Source organism: Acomys russatus, chromosome 29 (genome assembly GCF_903995435.1).
Source record: "Acomys russatus chromosome 29, mAcoRus1.1, whole genome shotgun sequence".
Lineage (NCBI taxonomy): Eukaryota > Metazoa > Chordata > Mammalia > Rodentia > Muridae > Acomys > Acomys russatus.
Window position 1 is genome coordinate 41,893,063 of NC_067165.1, and position 22,270 is coordinate 41,915,332.

The window sequence follows — 22,270 nt, forward strand, 5'->3', positions numbered from 1 at the left end:
CAAAGTGCATGTTGATGTGAGTAGCATAAAGACACACACACGCACACACGCACACACACACACGCACACACACACACGCACACACACACACGCACACACACACGCACACACACACACGCACACACACACACGCACACACACACACACACACCAGCACCCCAGAGCTATTTGAAAGTGCTCACACAGTCCTTTGTCCTGGAATAGAGACTATGTTCCTTGCAGAAAACTTTGCCTGGCCACAGGTTTATGAAGAATCGATTTAGGTGTGATGGAGCTTAACTTCCTTCCTGTGGGAACTCTGGGTTCCTCCATGGAGGAAAGGCAACTCTCTGGACTCTGGGAAGGTTCTCCTGGGCTACAATGTAGCAGTGAAGCCACCACATGGCATCTGTCTTGTGGAGTTCCTGGAATCTGCGGTGAGGTTTGGTGCCAGCTTGCAGAGAGAGTGGCAGGTTCTGTCAGGCTCAGTTACCTTGCTGTTTGTCCATACCATTCCCCCAGTAGACTGTCCCTCCTCTGCAGGCAGCCTACTCCATTAGTCCTGCTCACATCCTGGAGGACTTGCTGGGTTCACAGGCCGTAGGTATTCCCCTCCTGCAGAGCTCACCAGGCCGCCTGACTCGCCTGCTGTAGAGCACACTGCAGACAGGGCTTCAAAAGCAAATGTGCACTTTGTCACTGTCCCAGAGGGTTAGAAACACAGTGTTGTTAGTGCTAACCTCCTGCCCCGGGCCTTCCCACATGTGTCTGTGCTAACATAAGAGCGCCAATGCCAGGCACACAACTTTAATCCCCGCACTCAGGAGGCAGAGGCAGGTGCATCTCTGTGAGTTCTAGGACAGCCTGGGCTAGACCCTGACTCAAAAAACAAACAGAGCACCAGTCAGGTTGTCTCAGAGATTGCCCAGGTTACCTCACTTTACATTGATTACCTCTTTAATGTTCCTGCTCCCAACAAAGGCACACTCTAAGACAGCAGGGCTTAGGGCAGCATGGATTCTATTGTGCTAGGTTTCTGTGTGTAGCCTTGGCTGTACTGGACTCACTTTGTAGACCAGGCTAGGCTTAAGCTCACAGCAGTACTCCTGCCTCTGCCTCCCAAGTGCTGGGGTTACAGGTATGCACCCAAGTTGACAGCATGGATTTTGATGAGCACAGTTCAGCCTATAACTTGTGTCTTGGGATTTCTATGCTTCTGGGCACACCCATCCATGCTGCCTTATCTACATTTTTATAAGATCTTTGTTTCAGCTTAAACCTCCAAATTTAGGTAAAAGACTTGTATCTCAGAAGAATATGAAGTTCTATCCCCCCTCGTGTGTGTGTGTGTGTGTGTGTGTGTGTGTGTGTGTGTGTGTGTGTGTGTGTGTTTACTCTGAAGAGTAATCCATGTTTCTGCTCATTTTGTTTAAACAAATGAGATACTGTTACAAAATTAAATATCCCTTTTTCCTTTCTTTGTAATGAGGAAGTCTATCCTTTATTTGAACATTTAACTTGCTGTGCATCAATAAAAACCGTAAAACAGAAGAGGCAGTGTTAGAATAACTATCCTCATTTCCTGACCATCATTATATGCTTCCACCCCCAAACATTTTTCTCCTAACTGTCCTTTCTGAGCTCAAAAGTGGATTTCCCTCCAGCCCCTGTCATTCAATTATCAATCACCTCAGGACGTACAGGGATCCTCCCCTTAAAGTGCCCTGCAGCGTGCAGGATCTAACTGACGATCCCCTTAAAGCGCCCTGCAGCGTGCAGGATCTAACTGACGATCCCTTTAAAGCTCCCTGCAGCATGTCACCCCCATTCTTCATCTCTCGCCTCACTCCCGCCATTAAATGTTACATTGCAATGCATGTTTTATGGGTGACCCTGACAGATGTCACTTTGGTGCTGTGCAAGGACAATAAGACTGCACACGCAATGAAAGGCAGATAAGTAGGAAACTGCTCATGATATGGAGAAGGGTGGCTGTAGCATTTCATGGCTTCACTTCAAAAACAGACAAACACAAAAAGACCCATTAGCAAAGGTGATGCGCTAGAGCTCCAGCAGTGAAATCCTTCTTGCCCGATTGCTGAGCGCCAATAAAAGGAATTCAAAAAATAATGGAATGTTAAGCCTGGGAACAAAAGACAATGTCAACAAACGAATTCTTAGGGTTTGGGATGTCAACTGAGAAAACATGATTCCTAGTATTGCTGTCATGGGGGGGGGGGGGCGGTTAGCAGTGTTCATTTAAACAAACTGCTCAGTAAAACCAAAAGTCAAGCCTTCTGTGTGCATGTCTGTGTGGATTCTGTGGTATCCGTTGCTGCTGTGTTAGGACTTCCCAGTGAATCCCTGAGAAACAGGCTGTGGTGGCCTAGAGTTTCCTACTGTGCTTTCAACAATTTGTTATGTAGCCTTGGGCTCATTTTTAAGTGTGTCATTTATAAAGCTGCTAGAGGGGGAAAAACCCTAAGGTTATTGTCTTGGTTAGGTGGAAGAGTCTGTGTGTGTGCTTAGTCAATCCTTACCTAGCAGAGCTGTTGGCTGAGTGCAAGGTGCAGAGTAACTCTCCAATGCTTGCATGGAAGTTTAGTTTTGTTTTTGTTGTTTGTGCTCTATGTGTGTGTGGGTGTGTGTGCGCACGCACCTCATACACACAGGGTCTCGCTGTGAAGCCTTGGCTGGCCTGGAGCTCTCTGTGTATTCCTTCTCCCTTCCAGGTGCTAGAATTGCAGTCATATACCACAGTGCCCACCTTTTTTTTTTTTTTTTTTTTTTAAAGACAAGGTGTTCTGGGCTCAATTTGTAGACCAGACTAACCATTCACAGAGATCCACCTGCCTTTGCCTCCAAGTGCTGGGATTACAGGCATGCACCACCACACCCAGCCACAAATTTATTTATTTATTTATTTTGAGGTGGTTAAGCAGATAGAGGTCAGGTCAGAACTTGTGGGAGCCACTTTCCTCTTTATACCATGGTTTAAGGGGTTTGTGGCTTGGGCTATAGGCCAAGGAACAGCCAGTTGACCACGGATTGGGAGAAACGGGCAATTGGAGAAAGAAAAGGAGAAATCTGGGAGAAGTGGAGAGGTAGCTAGAGCCTGGTTTGGAAAAGTGGCAGGGTATGGTTAAGGCTTTGAAGACTGTGCTAGGCTCTGGAGGAGAGAGGCCAGCCAAGGGAAGGGCTGTAGCAAAGCCTCCAGACTATACTTTATAGTGGAGATATGGGGCCAGAGAGATGATCAGCAGGCCCCTGAATCAGGAACCCGAGACAGCACACTCAGGAACTGAAGGGCAGCCCGGCTGCTTCCACTTCTTTGTGCTGGATAAATGGTGTCTAACAACTGGAGGAAGAGGTGGGTTTTTAACCTGTCCCAATTAGGGATATTCATATCCCCCCCCCCTCTCTGCCCCTCTCCCCCTTCTCCTCCCCCACTCCCTCCCTACTGGCCTCCACTTCCTCTTTCTACTACAACAGTAGCGCCTGGTTTTTTTTTTTTTTTTTTTTTTTTTTTGTTTTTTTTTTTTTTTTTTTTTTTTTTGTTTTTCGAGACAGGGTTTCTCTGTGTAGCCTTGGCCATCCTGGACTCACTTTGTAGACCAGGCTGGCCTCGAACTCACAGTGATCCACCTGCCTCTGCCTCCCGAGTGCTGGGATTAAAGGCGTGCGCCACCACGCCCGGCCTGCGCCTGGTTTAGGAACGTCTCTTTGGGCACTTTGGTTTGGCTTCATCTTGGACAGACCAAGCATGAGAGCACTTCCCTTGCATTTGCCTGTCCCAAAAGAGGTGCTGAGGCCATGGCTTGCTGGGAAGCAGGCTGCCTCTCAGAGCAGGGTGTGCTTACTCAGGGATCTTCTAAGCCTCCTGAGTACAGGAGGGGACTGACTCCAGAATGCAAACTTCTGCTCTGTGCCTTCAAGCAGATCATCACTGTCACAGAGACACTGGAGGTGGTGTTTAATGATTGGCAGCAGAACTGCTGACAGTGACAGGCTCCTGGGGATTAGGGGATTCGATTAGGTTCATTAACAAAAGAAGGATCCCAGAAGAACAGTGCTTTTAATTACCAGCTACTGGACAACAACCTGATAGAAACATTTTGAATTTTGGGTTGTTTTTTGTTGTTGGGTTTCTTTTTGTTTGTTTGTTTGTTTGTTTGTTTTTGAATATTTATTATTTATACAATATTCTGCCTGCATGTTTGCCTGCATGCCATTAGAGGGCACCAGATCTCATAATAGATGGTTGTGAGCCACCATGTGGTTGCTGGGAATTGAACTCAGGACTTTTGGAAAGAACAGCCAGTGCTCTTAACCTCTGAGCTGTCTCTCCAGTTCTTTGGTTTGGATAGCTGTGAGTTCGAGGCCAGCCTGGTCTACAAAGTTAGTCCAGGACAGCCAAGGCTACACAGAGAAACCCTGTCTCAAAAAGAAAAGATTAATTTATTTTAGGTACATGGGTACTTTGCTTGTATATCTGCATACCAGAAGATGGCATCAGACAGTTGTGAGCTGCTATGTGGGTTCTGGGAATTGAACTCAGGATCTTTGGAAGAGCAGTGTGTACTCTTTACCACTGAGCCATCTTCCTGGGAAACTCTTAAGAGGTTGGTGTAGAACATAGTTGCCAGTTCTGCTTACTGCCTCTAACCTGGCATTCCCCTGCAACATCAGATTGGATTTGAACCATCAGACAGTGGAAGGAAGGACTTGCACAGGGCTCTGTGCCAGGAGACTTTACTGCCAAGAAAAGATGCAGCTATAAATCTCTGCAAAAGGTCAGGGAGATCAGGGAGCTGAGTGAGGCTTCTTGAGTTGAAGGATTCCTGAAGTTCATCCAGAGGATGCTTCCCTTCCCAGACGTGGCTCGTCCCCACCCCCACCCTTGGCCACTGTCGAGGTGCAGGACTTGGGAAGGCTCTTACTTCTCTCTCTGCCACCTACTTAGTTTGGGTCTTGTTTCTAATTGTCTGCTGTTGGTGGAACGTCTCCTTGTAAAAATAGCATGAAACAATTGTTAAGGCAGTAGGGACCATGGGCACAGCTGAAGTCCCACAGAGGAAGTCCTGGGCCAGCTACGTGGATGATGTGATCCTTGGCAGGAGTAAATTCTGCAGAAGCTCTTGGTTCCATCCATGAGCTTGCTTGGGGTCATGATACTCCCCTGTAGAGCTTTTTCAACACCATGTTGGCAAAGGAACAAGAGTTTCATTCTAAATGCACATTGGCACTAAGACTTAAGACCTTTTATCTTTCACATAGGAAAAGATAATACTGTCTTCCTCCCCCCCCCCCCCCCCCCCCTTAGGGCTGGTGGTGGTGGCACACTCCTTTAATCTCGGAACTCAGAAGGCAGGTGGATTTCTGAGTTTGAGGACACCCAGGGCTAAATACAGTCACCTTTTAATTGAACAGGACAAGTTACAAATCTTTCAGCTTTACAGTGACTGAAGAAAGTGAACAAACCCAGTGCTGGAGTTTCTCAAATGTCAGTGGGTAGACAGACAAACCTGCTTGGAAGACAAGGAGCTAGGCGGGTCAGTGCTTGCCACAGGGCTTCCAGCTTCCACCTTCATGCCACAGCAGGATGGGACATTTAGTCTGCTGTTTTTACCAAAGCAGCAGAACTTGTGCCTTTAATAGGTTTAGGCCAGGTCCAAGATGGAAGTAGCTCCAGCCCCCATTACGTTAGCCAGACTGCACGGGCAGCTGTGGGAACACTGACATTTCATGCTTGTGTAGGTGAATTGATAGACTCGAAGCCCCACCCAAGAGGGCTCTGAAGTCAAGCGGTGAGGAGGATGGGCTGAGCTTTGTTCCCACCCACTTATGAGGAAAGCAGCCCCTTTTCCATTCTGCCCTTGTTTCTGTGAATGGCTCTCCCCTTGTTTATCCTTTTGCAGAAATATCACTGGAACTCAACAGTGTTCTCCCCCTCTTGTATGTATACCCTGGAAAGATGTCTCTGCTGGATTGAGCCCGCGCTTCTAGGAGCCTTTGCTCCCCACTGGGGGTGGGGGGGGAGGAAGATTGGGGGGGCAGGGATTGGAGAAATTGGAAAGAGAGAGAGTGCTAATGCCAGCACAGGCCAGTAGGGTTCAGCACTGGAACAAGATCTAAGGCCCTGTGACTGCTAATTGGGGGTGACTTTTTCCTTTAAAAACAAAAACAAAAAACAGGCTCTCTATTGTTTTAGCACCTTATGGTGTGTTTAACTACAGTACCTGATGTCATTTGGGTTGGCTATGAGACCTTATTGTGAGATGAGAGCATTGGGTACAGAATGATTATTATAGGCCATTCGTGTCAACAACATTTAGACCTTGGTGTTTGCTTGCAAGCAAAAGCAGGAGCTAATTTGCAAGGCTGTCTTTGTGGAGCTGCCTTTTGATCAATGATTGCCTGTGTTAATGTTTCAGTGAGCTATTGATTTCTGCAGCAGCTTTTGTTCCCTGAATTTATGGGCAGTGAGTCTCTGCTGCACACCGTGCATGTTTGATTAAAGTGCAATTGACTTCGTTTCTGGTTAGGCCGAGAGCGGCTTCACTCCCTATTTGTAGAACCAAAGCTTTCCCAACATGTTCTTTTGTTTGTACTCAAGACCTAGCCACCCATGCAGGCAGCAGTGTGCTGCTTCTAATCCTCCATGTTTAATCCCTCAGTGGCCATTACAGTCTCTGAGAGGCAGCTGACAAAACCTGGCCTGGATTTATTTTTGTTTTTATCAACTTTATTGACATATAATTGACATGCTGTGTTTGTGTCTCTGAACTTTTTGTTTGCTTGTTTTTCAAGAGAGGGTTTCTCTGTCTAGGCTGTCATAGATTCACTTTGTAGACCAGGCTGGCCTCACAGCAGTCCACCTGCCTCTGCCTTTCTGAGTGCTGGGATTAAAGGTGTGCACCACCATGCCCGGCTTTGCACCCAGACTCTTAAGTATACAGTCAGTTAAGTTTGACAAGTGTGTACATCTGTGTAAATAACACCATTTGTATATAGACCTTTGTTACTTCCTGAGTGGTCACGGTTGGGTCCTTTGCCAGCCAGCGCTCTTCTGACACCCTCAGCGACCAGTGCGTTGCCTTCTTGCTGTTATAGATCTCCCTGGCGACCATGACCTCAGGTTATCCTTGCAGCTTTCATTTAGCAGAGGGTTGTTTTGTTTTGCTTTGTTGTTTTTGACTCTTGTTTAATCAGCTGCTCTTTCCTTTTTATTGTCAGATAGCATTTCAGTGGATATTATACTTCCTTTGGCTAAATGTGCTTCTTTTTCTTGTTTGGAACTATTAAGAATGATGTTTGTGTGAAAGTCTTTATGTGAGACCAGAGAGCTGGCTCATCAGTGAAGAGCGTGCACTGCTTTTGCAGAGGACTGACTGAGTTAGTTCCCAGCACCCATAGCAGCAAACCATCTGTAGCCCCACCTCCAGGGAATTCTGTTCCCTCTTCTGGCATTTGTAGGTATTCCTACACCAATACACAGACACATCAGTAATTTTTAAAACTGCTTAAAGCTTTTGTATGAGCACATTTTTGTTCTGTTAGATAAACAAGCCAGGCATAGAATTGGATCCAGTGGTTCTTGTTTAACCTGGTAGAAACTGGCAGACTATTATACAAAGTGGCTTTGACTGCCTATGTTTGCACCAGCAGTGCATGCAAGTTCTAGCCAGCTAGGCTTTCTGCATTGTAAATTTTCATTTGTTTGGTTGGTTTTTTGTTTGTTTGGTTGGTTGGTTTTTGTTTGTTTGTTTGTTTTTCCAAAGACAGGGCTCTCTATGTAGCTCTATGTTGTCCTGGACTCCATTTGTAGACCAGGCTGGCCTTGAACTCAAATCTACCAGCCTGCCTCTTCCTCCCTGAGTGCTGGGATTAAAGGAGTGTGCCACTGAGCCCTGCTGGCATTTTAAATTTTCATTCTCTCTTTTTCTCAGCCATGCTTTCTACACAGCCCAGATTCCTGATCATCTTAACTCACGGATGCTCAGGTTTAATCTGCTCTGGGAGCTTTGTTCTTCTATTACAGCTGTTACTTGTTGACAGTATTTGGCATTGCCTGCACTGTCAGATTTACCTTGAGGGTCTCAGCTATTAAAAGAGAATGTGGTGCAGGAGTCAGGTGAACCAGACTGGCTTCTGGAGCCCTTTTTCTATTTACTGTCCAGCATTGGCCTAGTTTCTTAGCTTCATTGATGTCTCCTTTTCTATTCTGCAAGTTGTACTTTCCTTTTCGTTTTTGTTTATCGAGACAGGGTTTCTTTGTATAACCCTGGCTATCCTGAAATTTCCTCTGTAGACCAGGCTGGCCTTGAACTCAGAGAGATCTCCCTGCCTCTGCCTCCCGAGTGCTGGGGATTAAAGGCATGTGCCGCCGCCACCTAGCTCGTGTTGTCTTTTTTTAAAATGTTTATTTTTATTTTATGAGCATTGGCATTTTGTCTATATGAGGGTGTCAGATCTTGGAGTTACAGACAGTTATGAGCTGCCATGTGGGTGCTGGGAATTGACCAAGGTCCTCTATAAGAGCAGTGTGTGCTCTTAACAGCTGAGCCATCCCTCCAGCTCCTGTGCTGTCTTGTTTTGTTTTTTCTTTTTTCGAGACAGGGTTTCTCTGTGGCTGTCCTAGACTCACTTTGTAGACCAGGCTGGCCTCGAACTCACAAAGATCTGCCTGCCTCTGCCTCCCAAGTGTTGGGATTATAGGCGTGCATCACCTCTCCTGGTTTGTGCTATCTTTTAAAACCATTCTAGACTCTTCCAAGCATTCATGTTTAAGAAATAGGGTTGGGCTTTGCAAAGTGTTGCACACCTTTAATCCAAGAACTCAGGGGCAGAGGCAGGTGGATCTCTGAGTTCAAGGCCAGCCTGGTCTACAGAGCAAGTTCCAAGACAGCCTGCACTACACGGAGAAACCCTGTTTCAAACTCCATCACCACCACTACCACCCAAAAAGTACACAGTTGTTACTGTGCAAGCCAACACCAGGCTCAGACAAATGCAGAGTAGAAATGTCTGTCCACTGAGCTGCTCAAGCTGATGCAAGAAGTTGAGAAAGCTCTTCTTTGGGTTCTTTTCTGGCAGAGTATGCCACGCTGACAGAGTGCTTGAAGGGTAGTTGTGACCAGTAGGAAAGACTCGGGCAGGTCAGTTTTCAGTAGGCAGGTGTCGACACCCAGGACTAGTTGCAGAGATGCATTCCTCAGCCCTGAAGGTAGGAAGTAAAGTGGCAAGAGGAGGGTCATGGTGGGCTCCTCAGGCTCAGGATATGCCAGTCACCCCTGCGCCAGGTGCCATTTGTACCACAACACATGGTAGAAAAAGTCAGAGCCCTGCTGGCAGTTTCCCTATCATCATTTAGCACTGGGTGGAACTGAGCTGAGATGTGAGCTCCTTGGCCTCCCACCCTGGGTCAGTCAATGCTTTATTTGTCAGCATTGGTGGTGAGTGCCATTTCACTAGTACCAAACAGTTAGGAAGGTTGAAGTATATTCACAGCTGCAGTCGGGTCCAGCTTTTAGACCTCCATTAAGGATCTGGTGACAGGCATGGCAGCCCATTCCTGTAATCATGGAACTCTAGTGTTGGAAGAAGGAGGATTGTGAGTTCAAGGTTAACCTGGGCTACACAATAGGACCCTGTCTTAAAAAACCAAGCATTGACACTTGGGGAGACAGCTTAGGTGCCTGCTGTGAAAACATGAGAAACTGAGTCTGCTCCCCAGGTGCCACAAAAAAAATCTAGGTGTGGTAGTGCATGCTTGTGATCCCTGGGGCTGACTGGCCAGTTAGTCAAGCCTGCCTGGCAAGTTCTAGCCCATTGAGAAATCCTATTTCTCCTCTTTCCTGAAACACACGGATGTGCGCACGTGTGTGAACATAAACCTGAGGAATGTTACCCAAGGTTGCCTTGTCCTCTGCACACAAAATGGTGGGAGGAAGGAATGAACAGAGTTCCAGCATGTGTATGCCAGCAGGTGTGTGCCAGCAGGTGTATGCCAGCAGGTGTATGCCAGCTGCCTTTGAGAAGCTGGGTCTCTGTCTACAACCTGGTCACTGCTCCTGATACTCATGGACACTGGCATTGTTGGGATGTGTGATTGCTCCTGTCAGTCACAGGAATTTGTACATGGTCTCCAGACATTCTTGCCTGGTTTTTCTACTTCTTTCCCGGCTCTCAGAACCTAGCTCCCAGGAAAATCCCTGTGCCTCCTTTCCTGGTCATCTCATTCATGGGCCAGCAAGCATTAGAGGGACAGGATGAAGCGGGGACACTGGGACTAACTAGCCAAGCAAACAGTGCTTCTGCAGTGTTGCTTTCATGTGTTGTTGGTGCTGGTCATTTAAGACCAAGGCACAGACTTTCTCTTGGGGACTTAAAGTTGGTCTTTAACCACCCTCTGCTAGGCAAAAGTGCTCTTTGTGTGGGTGACACTAGAGCCCTTCATGGGAGGGCTGCCATGGTGCTCCCTGCCTCCGTAAGTTGCATTTTTCAGGAAAGCTCAGCATGTGATGGGATGTCAGTCCCTCTGTCTTCTTTTCCTAGGCACCAGTCCTGTTCTTCAGGATTTCCTGCTAGTTTGTGCAAATGTAGCTATTGAGAGGGTCAAGGGAAATGGAAGAAAGTAGTTTATCACCTGGCCCTCACTCCCACTGCTCGCCTGTGTCCCATGTGGTAGCTATCTCTGAGGTCGTCTAACAAGCATTCCCTCACGTGCTTGTGATCTCTCTGGGTGCTGTGCTGGTGCTTCCATGTGTGCATGTATACCTAAACGTGGGCACCTTCTTTCCCTTTGGCTCTTGTGTCTTCTCGGTTCTTGATGTGTGGAGGTCACACTCTGCTGGGCTGCAGGGCAGGACCCTCAAGCTGTACTCTGGAAACTGCTGCCACCCTGGCTCTCAGCACCAGGCACAGGAGGATGTGATGATGGGGTGCTGTGTGGGTGTGTACTCACAGCTGCCCTTCTGTCTTGCAGGGGGAACTGATTACTTTCTATTACTATTGGAAGAAAACACCAGAGGCAGCCAGCTCCCGTGCCCACCGCCGGCACCGCAGGCAGGCTGTGTTCAGAAGAATTAAGACTCGAACAGCATCCACCCCTGTCAACACGCCCTCCAGACCACCGTCCAGTGAATTCTGTAAGTAGGGTAATAAGAGGCTGTTTGCATGCAGGCATATGTGTGTCCAGCTCTGATTGAGCTGGTGAGCTGGGGATTTGCATGTTTGTGAGTTAGTGTGTACGTTAGTGCTGGCAATTGTGAGAGAGTTAAAATTCTTCATGCATTTAAGTATTTATAAAAACTCACTGTTCTTTTACATTTTACAAAATGTAAGCTTGACATAGGGTTACACTTTCTCTTGTCTGCTTTACCAAGCTTCTCTTAGTCCTGGTATGGTGTTCACCCTGATAAGGTCTTGGCCCCTACAAACCTGAGGGAAGCACTGGTGCTTCTCAGTTCTGTCCTAGGCCGGAGCTGGCAGCAGTGTTCTGGGCTATGCTTAGTGAGGGCCAGAAGCCATCCAGGTTCAGCAGGACAGAATTCCAGATTGCTTAGATGTACCAGGAAGGCAGTGTGGGTACACTGCTACCATTTCAGGTTCACCAGATTCACTGTGCTGGCCACCACAGAATTCAGGTGTGACATCGGCCCCTCCACCCCAGAACCCCAAAGGCAGGGTAGGGCCCTGAGTACAGCCCTCACACACACAAGCTCTTTGATCTGGTGACAGACCCTGAGGATTCAAAATGAGCCTCTGACCAGTGCTCTTACTGTAGCCTATAGATTTATCTTACTAGTATCCTCATTCCCAGCTCAACATGACGGTGTCTCTTTTGTCTCCACTTTTGCCCTCTTCGTGCAGTGGACCTGAGTTCAGCCAGTGAGGATGACTTTGACAGTGAGGACAGCGAGCAGGAGCTGAAGGGGTACGCCTGCCGTCACTGCTTCACCACCAGTAAGTGGCCTGAAGGTGCCCTCTGTGCAGGGAGCCAGGTGCTCATTCCTGGGCTGGGTGAGGCTCTGGGCTGCCAGGCTCAGAATATTTTTCCTGATTTTGCTTCCCTGTTGAGCAGTCAGAACTATACTATCTTACTGGGTAGGAGTGGTTCATACAAAGTTAGGGAGGGTTCTGTTCCTGGGAAGTGGCTGCCATCTTAAAGGGGTGGCTACATGGGACTAGGCAGTGGATGCCCTTCATCATCTTTGGGTTGCCTAGGGAACAAGCATCCATCCCAGCTCTTGTGACTCGGGGTCAAGTGGAGCCCACAGAGGGCCCCTCTGCTCAGTTGTCTCCAGAGACAGGTGGTTTCCAGTATTGCCCACCTCCCCTCATGTAGCCTCCAAAGACTGGCACCACGGGGGCCGAGAGAACATCCTGCTGTGCACCGACTGCCGTATCCACTTCAAGAAGTACGGGGAGCTGCCACCCATCGAGAAGCCTGTGGACCCCCCACCCTTCATGTTCAAGCCTGTCAAGGAGGAGGAGGATGGGCTCAGTGGGAAGCATAGCATGAGGACGCGGCGGAGTCGGGGCTCGGTGAGCTGGGGGCTCAAGCCTACCAGGGCTCAAGTAGGAGATGGTTTAAGGCAGAAATATACTCGCTTGGTGGTATCAATACGCTCTCCCTGAAGGCAGTAGCCCTGCCTGTGGACTTGGGGTCATGGAGTTTTAGGGAGCTTGGTGTTAGGAGGAACTCATTGGTTTTGGTTTATAGGCCAGTGCCAGCTCCCCAAGTCCTTCAGAACTCACTCTCACATACACTCTGTCTCTCTCGTGCCTTGCCCCCCACCTCACACACCTCCCCTTGTAGGTTTTCCCAACATTTACACAGGTTCTTAGTCTGGGCATGGTGGCTACTGTATATAATCCTAGTACTTGGAAAGCTGTGGCAGAAGGATTTTGCCATAAATTCAAGGCCAACCTGGCTGTATGTGGTGGTGCACACACATTTAATCCCAGCACTTGGGAAGCAGAGGCAAGTGGATTTCTTGAGTTCTCCATCAACCTGATCTACAGAGCCAGTTCCAGGACAGACAGGGCTACATAGAAAAACCCTGTCTTGGGGGGAAGAAAAAAAAAAAAAACAAAGGAACAAACAAACAAAAACTAGCAGTGGTTGCAGTTTTGTTTAACCTTGGTTGGAAATGTGTCTAGGACCATGGGAGGGTCTTTGCGTCTCAGGGCTATGAACACTGAGGGATCTTTCTCTCCAGCACTGACCCCTCTGAGGGCCTTTCTGGCAGGTGGATGGAATAGCCCATTCTGACTCACAGAGCTCTGTGGTTTTACAGAAGTGTGTTGCAGCTGTGAGAGTTACACTGCAGTGTTTAACAGCCTTGAGTGACTTCTTGTCCTGTGTGATTAACTCCACAAATGTTCTGTGATGTGGTCTGGTGACTGTGGAAAAGTCAGCAGAGAAAGTGTGTGGTACTTTAAAGTAGACAGTCAGCTGACTTCTCCTTATCCTTCAGAGCCCTGCTCATTTCTGAGATGTGTTACTGGGTTTGAGTCAATTATGAACATATCCTTCATCCTACCTTGCTTGTGGCTAGACTTAGGTGGGCATCTGTGGGACCTGGGGATCCGTTCTCACCATCCTTCGGTTTTGGAGGGGCAGATGTCTACACTACGCAGTGGTCGGAAGAAGCAGCCCGCCAGTCCTGATGGTCGTGTCTCGCCCATCAATGAAGACATCCGATCCAGTGGCCGGAACTCCCCCAGTGCTGCTAGCACTTCCAGCAATGACAGTAAAGCAGAGACAGTGAAGAAGTCAGCCAAGGTCAGGGGCTGAGGGTGCAGTGGGGGGCTTCCTGGTCCCTCCCTCATCTAGGGATAGACGTTGCCCCGGCTTAGGAACTAGAGAAATGGAGGTACCTCTGCCAAGTTTGCCAAGGCCCCAGAAACTCAGAATGGAGTGGTTGGAAAGGCTTGGCCCTTGAATAACATTCTTGCTTCTGGAGAGGAGCCCAGAATGAGGAACCAGGTCCACAACTCAACCCCTTCTCTGCTTCCACTGCAGAAGGTGAAGGAAGAGGCTGCTTCCCCTCTGAAAAGCACCAAGCGCCAGCGGGAGAAGGTGGCCTCGGACACAGAGGATACTGATAGGACCACCTCCAAAAAGACAAAGACTCAGGTGAGTCCTGACACACTGACACCCCACCACCACCACACACAAGTTCAGGTCCTCCTGGGGAAGGCAGTACCTAACTTCTAGGAAAGAAGAGTTTGGATCCTGCCTGACTCACTGCTGCCACTGCACAGACCTTGCCTGTGTCCGATGCTAGCAGCATGGGCAGAGCTCTGTCTCTTGGTGCTTCCATCTCTTGTTTCTCTGGCTTTAGGAGATCAGCCGCCCCAACTCTCCTTCCGAAGGCGAGGGGGAGAGTTCGGACAGTCGCAGTGTCAATGATGAGGGCAGCAGTGACCCAAAAGACATTGACCAGGACAACCGCAGCACGTCTCCCAGTATCCCCAGCCCTCAGGACAATGAAAGTGACTCAGACTCGTCAGCACAGCAGCAGACAGTGCAGGCCCAGCCCCCAGCCTTGCAAGCTCCCAGTGGAGCTGCCTCGACTCCCTCCACAGCTCCTCCAGGAACACCCCAGCTTCCCACCCCAGGGCCCACACCCTCTGCTACTGCAGTCCCTCCACAGGGCTCCCCTGCAACCTCACAGCCCCCTAACCAGACTCAGGCTGCTGTGGCACCTGCGGCTCACACCCACATCCAGCAGACACCCACCCTGCACCCCCCTCGGCTGCCCTCACCTCATCCTCCACTTCAGCCTCTGACTGTACCACCTAGTCAGAACTCTGCACAGCCTCACACCCAGCCCTCCCTGCATGGTCAGGGCCCACCTGGCCCTCACGGCCTGCAGGCTGGACCCCTGCTACAGCACCCAGGACCTCCTCAGCCATTTGGACTTCCTCCTCAGGCCTCCCAAGGTCAAGGTCTGGGCAGCTCCCCAGCAGCAGCTCATTCTCATGCCACCATACAGCTTCCAGCTTCTCAGTCAGCGCTGCAGCCCCAGCAGCCCCCAAGGGAACAACCCCTGCCTCCTGCCCCCTTAGCCATGCCTCACATCAAACCCCCACCCACCACACCAATTCCCCAGCTTCCAGCACCACAGGCCCACAAACATCCACCTCACCTCTCAGGGCCCTCACCCTTCTCCATGAATGCCAATCTGCCACCCCCTCCAGCCTTGAAGCCCCTCAGCTCACTTTCCACACACCACCCTCCCTCAGCCCACCCTCCACCCTTACAGCTTATGCCACAGAGCCAGCCCTTGCCCTCTTCCCCTGCCCAGCCCCCTGGGCTGACCCAGAGCCAGAGCCTACCACCTGCTGCTGCCTCCCATCCCCCCACTGGCCTCCACCAGGTGCCCTCTCAATCCCCATTCCCCCAGCACCCTTTTGTACCTGGAGGCCCCCCTACCATCACGCCACCCTCCTGTCCCTCCACTTCCACCCCTCCTGCTGGGCCCAGTAGCTCATCACAGCCGCCCTGCTCTGCTGCTGTTTCTTCTGGAGGCAATGTTCCTGGGGCGCCATCTTGCCCACTCCCTGCTGTGCAGATCAAGGAGGAGGCTCTGGATGAAGCAGAGGAGCCGGAGAGCCCTCCTCCGCCCCCCAGGAGCCCATCTCCTGAGCCCACTGTAGTGGACACCCCCAGCCATGCTAGCCAGTCCGCCAGGTACTAGTTCTGAGGGATGTGGGCCCCGCTGGGTGTGGGTGGACTGGGTGGAGGCGAGGAAGGGTCCAGCCCTCAGCAGGAGCTCCAGCCAGAGCTGCCCCTTCTCTAGGTTCTACAAACACCTGGACCGGGGCTACAACTCGTGTGCACGGACAGACCTGTACTTCATGCCTCTGGCTGGATCCAAACTAGCCAAGAAGAGGGAGGAGGCCATTGAGAAGGCCAAGCGGGAAGCTGAACAGAAAGCGCGAGAGGAACGGGAACGGGAGAAAGAGAAGGAAAAAGAGCGAGAGCGGGAGCGAGAACGGGAGCGGGAGGCAGAGCGTGCTGCCGTGAGTCCTGAAGGGACCCGACATGCAAGTGGGCGGTGGCTGAGGTTTATCCCAGGCTGTTGGTACGTTCTCTAGGTGCCACTGGCACCCGTGCTCCTGCTTTCTGAAGGCCATAAGCCATTGCCTCGCAGTCGAGATTCTGACTTGATTGATGGGCCTGTCCTTTCTGTGCAGCCTATAGGTTTGTGCCTCCTCCATACTCCCGAGGTGTCAGAGAGACAGGAGGGGGTGACTTGGGAGGAGACCTAAGCTTGGGAGTGAGGGGCTATGCAAGAGCATCCTGCTTTGAAGCTCTCTTGTGGGCTAGGGTGCCTGCTTGATCGGGAGGTATGAGGGAAGCCAAATCCAGAAGTGTCATGTGAGACTTCATAGTAGGTCTCCTGGCCCATTCGTCTCCCTGGTACGTAGATAAACAGCTGTTCCCGTTTGCACAGGTGCACACATGCCACCCGAGATACGAGGGGAACTGCAGGCAGGCACAGTCACAGTGTTGTAGTGGGGCTTAGGCTGTTTTGGTGCCTTGACCTGGCAAAGGTCCCCTGTCTCTGTGTTGGGGTGAAGAGACTAAATTGGCCTGGCACTGGAAAGGACGAGGGCCCACCTCTGTGGTGAACACCAGTCTTAGATCCCAGGTGGCTTGGCACCCATCCTCATACCCTCTTTCATTTGCAGAAGGCATCAAGCTCAGCACATGAAGGCCGTCTTAGTGACCCTCAGCTCAGTGGTCCAGGTCACATGCGACCCTCCTTTGAGCCACCGCCGACCACAATTGCCGCTGTACCCCCATACATTGGGCCGGACACGCCTGCCCTCCGGACACTGAGCGAATATGCTCGGCCTCATGTCATGTCTCCCACCAACCGCAACCACCCCTTCTACATGCCCCTTAATCCTACTGACCCCCTGCTGGCCTACCACATGCCTGGCCTCTACAATGTTGACCCCACCATCCGGGAGCGGGAGCTCCGAGAGCGCGAGATCCGGGAGCGCGAGATCCGGGAGCGGGAGTTGCGGGAGAGAATGAAGCCAGGCTTTGAGGTGAAGCCCCCAGAGCTGGACCCGCTGCACCCAGCCACCAACCCCATGGAGCATTTTGCCCGGCACAGCGCCCTTACCATCCCTCCTGCAGCTGGCCCCCACCCGTTTGCCTCTTTCCACCCGGGCCTGAACCCTTTGGAGCGGGAGAGACTGGCACTGGCAGGGCCTCAGCTGCGGCCTGAAATGAGCTACCCAGACAGACTGGCAGCCGAGCGCATCCATGCTGAGCGCATGGCATCACTTACCAGCGACCCCCTGGCACGACTGCAGATGTTTAACGTCACTCCACACCATCACCAGCATTCACACATCCACTCCCACCTCCACCTCCACCAGCAGGATCCTCTCCACCAAGGTGTGCACCCAGTTCAAGAACAGGGGGGAGCTCAGGAAGCTCCCCACCACCCTACCCCAACCTACAGTCTCAGGAAGCTGCTGCACCTGGTCCTCCTGCAGCAACAAAACCTTTGGGGAAGCCTGGCCCAGTGTTGTGGGTGGGGGCAGCAGATCAGGGCCTCTTGTGGCCCTTAGAGCCAAGCAAGGTCTAGGTATAGGTGTTAGGCTGCCCAAGGATGCTGAAATGTCCTCTCATGAGAAACTTAAAAGAAAATCCCTCTGTTCTCACTATGGGATGGGGAGAGGAGGGAAAGGCAGGGCTTCTACTAACTTGGGAGCAGTTCTGTCCTTTGGACAGAGTTCCTGAATGTCTGCCCTCCAGGCAGCTGTGTGAAGACTGGTCTCGGGCAGAGGCAGACACAGTGGGTACCACTCCCTTCAAAGCCTCATGGGGTTGGTTATGAGGGAGGCTAGTTGTGAGTCCAAAAAGTAGGGTAGCACTGAAATCAGAGGGCTGCTGCAACAGGCCCCTTCAAGGATAAGCCAATGGGAGAGGCCCACAGAGGGCCTGAGGTAGAGTGCTACCTCACCTGGGACCCAGGACAGGAAGGCTACCCAGGGTTACCACACTGGGTTTCTGAAGAGGGAGAGAGACTGCACTAGCAGTGTGTTCTTGGACAGAAGAGCAACCTTAGGCGTGGGAGCATGAAGTGGCTGGTCAAGGCTGAGCTCTGTGCTGTACTGTGCTCCCTAAGAGGAGGTCAGGATTCTTTGCAGCCAGGTGATACTTCCCCAACTGGTGAGCAGGAACCAACTTGGGTGAAAGGGAAGTCACATGGGTCATGCAGCAAGGAAAGAAAGTGCCAGAGCCATGCACCAGCCACATAGGGACCTGTGTCCTTTGTGTGTGTGTGTGTGTATATATGTTTTGTTTTGTTTTTTAGGTTCAGCAGGCCCAGTTCACCCCCTGGTTGACCCCCTGACTGCCGGACCTCACTTGGCCCGCTTCCCTTACCCTCCTGGCACCCTCCCCAATCCTCTACTTGGACAGCCCCCCCATGAGCACGAGATGCTGCGCCACCCAGTTTTCGGTAAGCATTCACTGGGCAAGGACATAGGCTTCCAAGTGGAAGTTGGGGTTGAGTCAGATCATTAGTTCTTCATTTTACCAACTGTATGTTAGGTGGGTACCAGGCAGGTGGACTGCCCTGAGGAGGCCGTAAAGATAGAGCAGAACAGCCTGGCAGGCACTTGGACTGTCTGGGGTGCAGAGGATGAGAAGGGTTGAGGTCTCGGGAGGAGAAAAGGGCAAGCAAGGTTGAGCATGAGGCTCAGGGGCCTCTGGTGTGGGCCCTTTCCTGCCTTGGGGCCTCTGCTGAGCAGCCCTGCCCCCCTGGAGAGCCTGAGCTGGGAGGGCTGGCTCTGCTTCCTCAGCCAGGTGAGCCATGCTCTACTGGGTACAAACTTCCTTCCTGGTCTCTGTCGTGGTTGCTCTGTCATGGCTACTCCCTTGACTTGTTTTTGTAGCAGAACCTGTTTTGTGCTTGGCAGGCACCCCCTATCCCCGAGACCTGCCTGGAGCGATCCCACCCCCCATGTCAGCAGCCCACCAGCTTCAGGCCATGCATGCCCAGTCAGCCGAGCTACAGCGACTGGCCATGGAGCAGCAGTGGCTGCATGGACATCCACACATGCATGGTGGCCACCTGCCAAGTCAGGAAGATTATTACAGGTGAGATAAAGGGAACCTTCTCACCCCCACCTTATCCCTATTGTGACAAGCACCAGGGACCACCCCCTTTTTTTCTGAGAGGGAGGGATGCATGCAAACATGACTTGCCTGTATGAGAGGCGGCTGGGTAGGGTGGAGCCCATGCCTGTGGGGTTTCACTTCCCTGTCAGCTAGCACACCCTGACACCCTTCTCTTGTTTTCTCCCTTTTCCCACCAGTCGACTGAAGAAAGAAGGTGACAAGCAGTTATAACTTATTTATTTGTTAAAGCTGGCTGTGGAAACCCCAGTTCTAGGGGACAGAAACAGGACTTTTACATCCAGTAGGCGCTGCGAAAGCAAAGAGGAATATCATCTAAAGATTACTCTATATATTTAAAACCCACAACTAAAAACACATCTGCATAATAGTGTTTGTTTGTTGAGAGGATTTCCTGAGACCGGTTTTGGTCTTCCTGCATGACAGTCCCCCAGAAACTTGGTGTGTCCTGGGCTGGACTGACACCCAGAAAACTTACCTGCGATCTTGGGGTTTGGCTTTAGTTCAGTTTTCCTTGATTTCTTGGTAGGTGCTAGAGTCCGTTCACACCCTTCACTGTGCGCGCAGACACTGAGGCATGTGGGCTCCGCCCACAAGGTTTGCAGAGACGGCATATGAGTTTGGAATCCAAGAGCTATAATTTTTAAAAAATCTTTTATTTTAATACATTGTAGGAAATCTTCATAATTTGAGACGGTTCTGCAGCATGGCTTTTTACATCTGTAAATAAGTAATTTTAGAAGTCTTTTTTTTCCTTCCACAGACGACTATTCTGATCTATTTTTTCCAGCCATGTCACAAAGTGTGAATTCCTACCAGCTATTGACAGAATACAGAGTTGATTTTTTAATAAAAAGTTATATATAATTATCCCTTTAATTAAAGGGAACAGATGGGCGTCTCTAGTTTCGAGCAGGCAGGAGCTTGGGACTAGGTTTGGTCACAGCAGTGAGCATCCAGGGGTTGGCAGGGACATGTTACAGGCTCTTTATTTTGCTGCTTTGATTTCCTTTCTGTCTGTTCCTCGCATGGGCGATGGCAGGCGTGTTTGAGCAAGCCTTCATCCTTATTCATAGGGTTCAGTGTTGACTCTGTGTTCCTGGTGTCCCTGCTGTCCTGTCTCTGGTATAGAAAGCGCATGTTTACACTTATGTGTCTGATGATAAGTTTCCTTAGAGTTTTATGCACATGTTTAATTGTTCTGGATAAGTTGTCATAAACATTCTAGGAAGTTGAAGAAAATGATGCAGGACACAGCACATGAAGGACCAGGACGTGCTTGCCAAAGGAACGTTAGAAATCTGCTCATGTGCATGTGACTGAGCCAGGGGATGCCTGCCGTAGCCTGAGAGGCTGCTTTAGAGTGAGGAGCACCCTGGGGTCAATGTGACTGTAGGTCTGGCCTGTGTCCTGGCCTGTAAAGTGGGCTGTGCAGGTTACCTGCATCCTCCTGGGAAGCCATGTGTATCCTGCGTTTCCTCCTGGAATAGGAATGGGAGTCCTAGTTGAAACAGGTTCCCTGGGAAGCCCCTCCAGCAGGCCTTGGGGAGCAGAGCCGCCCTGGGCAGAACTGGCTGCTGCCTCAGCTGTTACTGTTGGAACTCTCCCCTCCAGAGCCAAGGAAGAGACATCTCTGACCCCTCCCTCGGACTCTTAAGTGCCATTTCCACTCTTGAATGTGGTGGTTGCATCTAGGAACAGCCAGCCAGGGACCATGCTGTGGGTCAGTAGATGAGGTGTGTCCTGGCCCTGTGGAGAGGAGTAGCTGTGGCCAGCCAGGTGCTCACTCTGCTCCAGCCTCCGTGGGTGTGGCAGGGCCTCGTGCTCCCTGGGCCATGCATGGGCAGCTGGGATCCATTTGTCTGTTCAGAATGTTCGTAGGGTTTTTGTTTTGTTTTGTTTTTTAAACTGTTTTTCTCATTCCATTTCTGCCTTAACTTTGGTTCTTAATAGGAGGCAAGCTCAAATTAACCTTTTGTCATCAAACTTCTAGCCGCCTTGGCATTGAAGGTCCCGTCCCGTCCCGTCCCGTCCCGTCCCCCGTCCCCCCCCCCCCCCCCCCCGGGAGTGGTGACATGCCCTCCAGATGGTCCACTCTGCAGCCCTCTGGACTGAGGACGACCTCTTCCCATGGGCTCTGGACAGGCAGGTCCAGTCTGCACCATGCCACCACCCCCTTCTCCCCGTTTAAACTGAGTCTGCTGTTCAGTTTACCCTTTATCTCCTTTCCAGTACCCATTTTCCAAAGAGAAAGAGTGAAGTACTTTGAAGTCTGTACTTGAAATCTGTCTGGAAGTGTTTCCTTGTTAGCTTTGAGTTTCTCCCCTGTCCCAAGGTGAAGCGCTAAGTCTTCATTTCCTCCGTGGCCGACTACAGTTTGTTCGGAGGCCCCGGACCTTTGTGGCGTCTCTAAAGCCCGGCCTGTTGGCTCCTTCCGTTTATTTGAATGCTGGGTTTGCTTTCTGTGTTCTGTACGTATCTTGTTCAGTGTCGTCAAGGGTGAGCTTCACGTCTCACTGCAGTGGAGCGGGCGGCGGACATTCTGATGGCTGCATCTCTTTAGATCTCAGAGCTAAATGTATATATGAGTAGTTGGCCATGAGGTAACACAGTGTAAACAGTAGGCACCCAGAGAATCGTGACTTCTGTGTTCTCTCCATTTGAGTATTTTGTAATTTTTTTGAAATATTTGTGGACATAAATAAAACCAAGCTACACTACAGCGCCCTGTGTGTTGTCCAGTGCACTGTCTCATTCTGGAGTGTGGGTGGGGCACTGGAGACAGCCAGGGGAGTGTGGGGAGGGGTACTAGAGTGGACCCTGGAGAGTGCAGACTGGCCCTCCTTAACCTAGAGCCGTTTCTGGAAACATAGGTCTGTGCTGTCTAGGAGGAAGAGCTGCCTTAGCCAGTCTCCTTGCTCTTTGAAACTAAGACTGCCACCCATGTCCACTACTCAGCCTACACTACCACTGGGGTGTGTGGGGAAGAATCCCCTGCCTGCCGAGGGCAGGGTGGAGCCACCCCCAGGTTCAAGGTACTGTACACCCTGTAAGACAGTGGTTCTCAACCCCTTTGGGGGAGTCAAATACCCCTTTTACAGGGGTGGC

At 50.8% G+C, this 22,270-nt stretch overlaps 1 protein-coding gene across 5 annotated transcripts in view; it reads left to right on the top strand.

Annotated features, from left to right (window-relative positions):
• Positions 1 to 21,167, top strand: part of Rere (arginine-glutamic acid dipeptide repeats) — a 329,541-nt gene extending 308,374 nt beyond the window's left edge. For all 5 annotated transcript variants that reach the window (XM_051171194.1, XM_051171190.1, XM_051171189.1 and 2 more), the window contains 11 exons: positions 10,967 to 11,129; positions 11,854 to 11,946; positions 12,329 to 12,528; positions 13,610 to 13,771; positions 14,012 to 14,125; positions 14,334 to 15,685; positions 15,795 to 16,017; positions 16,690 to 17,410; positions 18,336 to 18,482; positions 18,943 to 19,123; positions 19,342 to 21,167. In XM_051171194.1, the coding sequence (XP_051027151.1) occupies positions 10,967 to 11,129; positions 11,854 to 11,946; positions 12,329 to 12,528; positions 13,610 to 13,771; positions 14,012 to 14,125; positions 14,334 to 15,685; positions 15,795 to 16,017; positions 16,690 to 17,410; positions 18,336 to 18,482; positions 18,943 to 19,123; positions 19,342 to 19,375 (3,390 nt within the window). In that variant the 3' untranslated portion in view covers positions 19,376 to 21,167. The remainder of the gene's footprint in view (positions 1 to 10,966; positions 11,130 to 11,853; positions 11,947 to 12,328; positions 12,529 to 13,609; positions 13,772 to 14,011; positions 14,126 to 14,333; positions 15,686 to 15,794; positions 16,018 to 16,689; positions 17,411 to 18,335; positions 18,483 to 18,942; positions 19,124 to 19,341) is intronic.
• Positions 21,168 to 22,270: the final 1,103 nt, after the last annotated feature.